Raw genomic sequence first — 6,817 nt, 5'->3', positions numbered from 1 at the left:
TTATGATCTCATGAGAGACGCATATTACTCAAGATTTTTAAAAAAATTTATTTAACATATGCTTTGGCCCATGGCGCGATGGTAGTGACATGGAGATCACGTGTTTAAATCTAAAAATAAACTCTTACAAAATAGAGTACAGTATAATGGTGCGGGACTTCATTTACCAGAGTGTCTTTTTTTTTTTGAATTATTATTTTTTAACATGTGCTTCTTTTAGTCCCCACACTAGCTCCCTCTCCTAGCAAGCCTTCCTTCCTTTGGTAATCTCCTCCTCTCCTTTGAGTAACTCTCTGGCCTACCTAGACAAACCCCAACAAACTCTTGAGAATGCTTCATCATCGCAAATGAATCGACACCAAGAACACCCAAAATTCAGTAAAAAGGAAGAAAAAGGAGATTTTTTTTTAGCAAAACCCTGATCAAAATGATCAATAACGAAGTGTTAATGCATCTTCATCAAAACTTGTTCTACCTCAAATACTCATCTACTTCATCACATATACTATTTATACTTGTGTATATATATATACACACACACCGAGGCCACATCTGAACGCACTGTACTTGCATGGAATCTTGGAGCAGGAGGATTCATGGCCTCATTCATGATCGCCTCTTGGCGAGCTTCGTCTCTGCTCGCCAGGCCTCGCCAATGTCGCCGGCGATCCTCACCGAATCTGCGGCGGCGCCGGAGAGCCCTCTTTTCGTGAAGCCGACGGCGTAGAGTCCACAGCTCCCCTTCCATCCATTGGGAAATGGCGTCGTCGGCAGCCCATCCTCCTTGCGGAAGAAATCGTCGCATCCCTGAAACGATTTTGTTTTTTTTTTAAATCTCGAAGAATCGAGCCGGAATATGAGAAAAAGATTCCATTTTTTTGCCGGAAGGGAGATGGTACCTGAAGCCATTGGGGGACGTTGCTGCGGTATCCGGTGGCCAGGATCACGGAATCGACGTCGAGCATTTGGCCGTCGACGAGCTCGACTTTTCCGGGGAAGAATCTCTTGATCCCGGGGACGACTTTGATCTCGCCGGACTTTATTTTGGCGAGCGCGCCGATGTCCAGAACCGGCGTCCTCCCGTGCGTGTTCTTGAGCTCGAGGGGGCCGACGGATGGGCGCTTCAATCCGAGCTTGGCGACGTTGCCGAGGGCGGCCCAGGCGACCGCCATGAGGATCTTGTCGACCAGTCTCTCCGGCAGCCACTTGAGCAGCAGCACCGCCAGCTCGAACGTCGACTTGCCCATCACTTCCCTCGGGAGAACGTGGACCTGCGGCGGCCAAGATTCAATTTTGAGGGCGGAGATCGGATTGGAAGGGAGGAATTGGACGGAGTTTTGTTTCAAAATTTGATTTTGGCGAGATTTGCGTACCGAATCGCGGACGACCATGGCGGGAGAGGCGCCGTGGTCGCAGAGGTCGAGGGAGATCTCCATGCCGGAGTTGCCGCATCCGACGACGAGCACGCGCTTGCCGCTGTACCGCTCGCCGGACTTGTAATCGCACACGTGGCTCACGTCCCCGCCGAACTGCTCCCCCAGCCCCTCCAGCTCCGGTACTACCTTCTCCGCGTTCTCCCCAGTCGCCACCACCAGCCACCGCCCGATGTACTCCACCTCTGCGCCGCCGACGGCGGACACCACTCGCCAGAGCCCGGTGGCGGCGTCGTACCTGGCCGATCGAACGGAGTGCCCGAACCGCGGCCGGATCTCGAAGCGGGCGGCGTACGCGTCCAAGTAGTCGACGAACTGAGACTTGGAAGGGTACTCCGGGAACTCGTCGGGAAACGGCAGGTGCGGCAGCTGGCAGAACCTCTTAGGGAGGTGCAGTTTGAGACGGTCGTAGGTGCAGCGCCGCCAGAGCGACGCAATGCAGTCCGCGCGCTCCAGCACAACGAAGGGGACGCCCTGCCTCCTCAGCCCCGCCGCCACGGCCAGCCCCGAGGGCCCTGCGCCGATGATGATTGGCCCGTTCACCCACGTGCATGGCCGCGACAAGAACTCGTCGCAGCATTGGTCCGTCATCGACTCCCCTCTTCTTCTCCTCCGATCAATCACACACACAATTATATCAATATCTATATCTATATATAGATAGATCAATCAATCAACCAATTCACAGCAATTTTGGCACAGAGAAGAAGAAGGAGGGCGAGGGGGAGGAGGAGGAGGAAGAAAGAATTCAGGGTGATATTGAAGGAGGAGGAGGAGGAGGAGGAGGGTGATGGGGAATTAAGAGGGTTGAAGGTGGAGGAATTATGGGCAAGGGATAAGAGTAAAGAAGAAAGGGTTGGAGAGTGCTATAAATAAAGGATCATGGGAGCTGAATGAGACAAAAAACAGAGGGTTCAAGTGTAAGTCACTTTCCCGGCAACTCATCAAAAGGAATGTTTATAAAAAATATTTCAAATATATATATATATATATATATATATATATATATATATATATATATATATATATATATATATATATATATACAGTAAAATAGAGAAAAATCTCTAATCATATATTAATTTTTATCCAATAATTAATATTTAAACTTTTAAAAATATTAAAATAGATTAAAAAAAATGTTATATTAGATTATGAATCATATGTTTTTCAATACTAATATTTATTTTTTAACCTAGTGTTAATATTAGTATATTTTAATCCCATTTTCTTATTAAAAAATTAATTTAATTTTTTATATCAGATATTAAATTGATAAGAATAAATATTATATTTGATCTTAGTAAAAAAAAAAATAAAGAAAAATATACTTTCTAACGTAACTGGCCTAAGGTAATTATAATAGATTCTTCGTTCATGATGTTACTAATCTTAAGATGTGGAACTAAAGAAAATCATAAAAATATGTAATTTTTATATAAAAAATAATCAGAAAAAAATACTACTATGTCTTACAATTATTTTCAATATGCCAAAAAAGATATTAATATAATTTTATTTTAGATTTGATCAAAATTAATTATTAAAGATTAATATTCATAATTAAATAGTACTAGATATAAATCAAATACTCTAGTAAATTCAATAGTGAATGAATAAAAAAAACTAATGAATAACTTATTAAGAAAATTAAATGTGATTATTAAATTTAATAAGGTAAAGATAGAACAGTCTTATATTAGAGAATTCAAAATTATAAATTGAAAATTTGACTTTAATAAAAAAGATAAAATAATCATACATTAAAATTTTAAGAGTAAATGAGTTAATTTATACCATTAATACTATTAAAATCTTATTAAATAAAAAATTATGATTGAAAATTTTTAAATAAAATTTATAGTTTTTAAATAAATACGAATGAATCAACCGTTAATGGTCGGTTAACTCATGGTTGAACCGCAAATCAGTTGATAATTAGTTGATCAATTGAAATCCGACTCAACTTCAAGTTAGGTTTAATTTTGACTTGACTTATGAGAAGATCTATGTCTATTTACATGTTTATTTTATTTCCATGGGATATCAAGTTGATTAGAGGATACTAAATTTATTATAATAGGAAAAAAAATTAATTCCCACGCATGTCTTCCAAAATTTTTTTTATCTTCTATCTAATTTTATAATTAATTATAATTTCATAACACTACAAAAAAACAAGGGCTTTAGAACCGGTTTTTGGGACCTTCCGAAGCGTATTCTAACCGCTTCAAATAAATTTGAAGTGGTTCCTTTATTGACTCAATTTCATCCGCTCCTAGGATCTATTGTACCACAACAGCGACCGGTGGTGAAACAAGAATAACCGCTCCTAAAAGAATTATTCGAAGCGGTTATAAACTGCTCCAACAGGTAATCACAGAAGCGGTTGTTTAACCGCTGGTGTTTCTAGTCTTTAGAAGTGGTTGATAACCGGACCTATAGACGTGCATCACATTCGGTTTTCTAGCGCTGTGATTGCTTTGTTCTTGAGACGGTTAACTAACGCTTCAAATTAATATATAGGAGCGGTTATTCAGAGCGCTTGTACAAACATTTGAAGCTATTGTAAACCGTTTGTACAGCCATGAGCACTGCAGTACATTTTTCCTTCTAAGAGTGGTTGTTAACCGCTTCAGAAGTCATTTAAAAAAAAACATTTTTAGAATTTTCTATTCCATTCTTACTACACAATCAACTCCACAATGGAACAAAAAAACATGGTACATTTAAGAGAAATAACTAAAAAAACAAAACTGAATTGTCATTTACTAGGATATAAACCAAACAAAATCCAACAATCCACAAATGAGTATCTAAGTTTCAAGAAACATGAAATTCTAAAAATAAAAACATACTAATGATTACAAATGAAGACACAAACTAAAATATATTTTTCCTTTAATATCTAATTATCAGATGAATTTTCTCGGGAGATAGTATTTTCTTTTGGATTTGATGTGGCATCCATGTGTTTCTGAATGATGTTTGACATTACAATTGCCATATGTAAAAATAAATCAAAATTAAAATCATAGATTTGAACAAGAAACCAACTTGTTAATTTGATATTATATAATATGTAAATACCTGTGTTGGTAAAAATTCAGGTCCATTAGACCCTCCCAGCAGTTCCATGTATCATACTCTGCATAACACGTGTAAAACTTTCAAATTGATCTTGCATTTGTCTCATTTGCTCCATTTTTGTTTGAAATTGTGCTTTTTGCGGTTCCATTTCTGCTCGCAACTATGATTCACGCATCTCCATATCTTTGTTCATTTGTTCTTGCATTGCTTTGAATTTATCTGTGATATTCGTAGTGGAGTGATAGTTTTGCCTATTGTAGAATGAGCTATGTTTACATTATTCAGGGAAGACTTGGCTAGGTAGTGCTCCTGCTCCTAGACATCGAACTCGACCAGAATGCTCAGTTCCAAATACATCACTGCATAAAATTATAATTAATACATATACATTTTGTAATAGCCTTAACAAAAATGATATCAAATTTTTTAAAAAATATAACCGAAATGCATCCTCATGCACTTCTATTGCTTGTGTTCCCTCATGCATGTCTTGTAGGCGAATTTGCACAGCCTCATCCAACAAATGCTAACAAACAAAACATCAATTGAATGAAAAATTTATTCAAAATCCATTTTAAAAAATTGCAACAAATTAGTACCTCATAGCGTATGGCTTCAACATCAACTGGAGCACCTCCTTTCTTTTTACTTCTTCGACTCAAATGCATTATTTCGATGCAAGTCGACTTCCTACCATTGTCTTTCAACTAATAGAAGAACAATAACACATATACAACAAATGTGACAGTTGAAATTTTGCAAACAATAAGCATATATCAATCGTTAACAACATATTTATAAAGGTTAACTACATTCTATATCATTATAAATCTATATTTACAACACCATGGAAACATATAACACTAGTTATTTATGACATCAAAGTTTAAACAACAAATAGGTAATATGAAACTTGTTGCAAATAAAAAAAAATTTTGATACTTACAAATTTATCTTCCAAAGAAGCAATACTTATTCGTCCCTGTGCATGAGTTCCTTTTTTATTTTTTTCCATTTTCTCGATTTATTTTTGAACTTTTCTAAAAAAAAAGTTTAAGTTTTACTAGGAATATCCATAACTATATATAAAAAATTATCAATACTAGTGATTACCTCAGTAACCTTCTAGTGCTCACATAATCTTTCCCAGACTTCTATAGCCAGGCCATGAGGAATAGGACGAATGGACACAAGGTCCCTTAATGGGATATTTGAGTCATAAGACGTAGCTTTAACTTGGGTCCTCCATCGCCTCCATGCAACTCCCATCATTTGCATCACAAAATCTCGGTGTTGATCGGAGATTATGAATCGTGCCTATAAACATAAAATTAAATATGTTAATGTTTGAAACTCGTGTGATATTAAGTACTTCTCAACTTACAATAACAAGTTTCCATGCCTCCTCCAACCGATGCTTTGGAATTTTTCGCCAGTCTAAATAATCAAGGGGTAACAAAACTCCATTCTGAGCTATTGTTCCCACATAATTTGCTAGTACTGGTTGTAAATCATCATAAGGCTGACCTCTTTCATTAAATGTGACATGTAGCAAATCATCGTGATACGATGCATGAACATCCTTCATTACAGTCCTCCCACGTCTATTCGGCTTCCTTTGCGAAGGCAACACTGCATCTTTGCTGGATAAATATATATGCAAAATATGATTGTTTTGTCATGCGTTAAACTTAATTAAATATATAAAAAATATATTTCCAACCTTCCTCATGGAACTCCTCATCATGTTGTTGTGATGCTAGTACATTATTTTGGGTTTTCGATGGTGAATGTGATGTTGTGTCTTGTGATTCAACTTCATCGTCACGCCTATTATTTGATTCTTGTCCCCTAGATCGCCTTCTGATATTCTTCGTCAACTTTTGAAGTCTTTTGTTTGTCACTTTTCATATGTATCTGAGAATAATAATAATAATAATAATAATAATGAAGATGGTAAAGATACATAACAAATAATTATAGAAAAAATAAACAAATAGATGATTGTAGAGATAAAGAAGACCTTAATTTGCACCAGTATGATAGATATATCTGATGTGGTGGAGTTCTTTAATTTAATTATATATTATATAGAAAAAGAACATGATCAACAGGTTGTTTGTTTCTATGAACATTGGTCATGAACTTGGATGGATAATAACACGTATGAAAATTTCTCTCCTAGGGAACAACTTCTACATTCCAATCTCAAAAGAAAAATAGTTACAACCAAATAAAGAACAAACACAATATTAAAAGAATCACTGCTCATAATCCTTCACAATATAAAAGAA

The 6,817-nt window shown here is 37.0% G+C and overlaps 1 protein-coding gene across 1 annotated transcript; it reads right to left on the bottom strand.

The window, feature by feature from the left end:
• Positions 1-455: 455 nt before the first annotated feature.
• LOC122039753 (probable indole-3-pyruvate monooxygenase YUCCA5) lies at positions 456-2,251 on the bottom strand. The gene is made up of 3 exons (XM_042599212.1): positions 1,374-2,251; positions 900-1,271; positions 456-807 (listed from the first exon to the last, which is right to left on the bottom strand). Exons 1-3 carry the CDS (start codon positions 2,022-2,024, stop codon positions 607-609), a joined length of 1,224 nt encoding a protein of 407 aa, XP_042455146.1. The 5' UTR covers positions 2,025-2,251; the 3' UTR covers positions 456-606.
• Between the last annotated feature and the right edge of the window lie 4,566 nt (positions 2,252-6,817).

This window comes from Zingiber officinale, chromosome 2A, assembly GCF_018446385.1.
Source record: "Zingiber officinale cultivar Zhangliang chromosome 2A, Zo_v1.1, whole genome shotgun sequence".
Classification (NCBI taxonomy): domain Eukaryota; kingdom Viridiplantae; phylum Streptophyta; class Magnoliopsida; order Zingiberales; family Zingiberaceae; genus Zingiber; species Zingiber officinale.
The sequence above is the reverse complement of the archived record's forward strand: the minus strand, read 5'-3'. Positions and strand labels throughout refer to the sequence as shown.

What these genes read in the sequence shown, in the direction of transcription:
- LOC122039753 (XM_042599212.1), bottom strand. Translation starts at nt 2,024, where the DNA reads ATGACGGACCAATGCTGCGACGAGTTCTTGTCGCGGCCATGCACGTGG. An exon ending in CCATGGTCGTCCGCGATTCG is followed by an intron (nt 1,272 to 1,373) that starts GTACGCAAATCT and finishes TGGCCGCCGCAG; the next exon opens with GTCCACGTTCTCCCGAGGGA. An exon ending in ACGTCCCCCAATGGCTTCAG is followed by an intron (nt 808 to 899) that starts GTACCATCTCCC and finishes AAATCGTTTCAG; the next exon opens with GGATGCGACGATTTCTTCCG.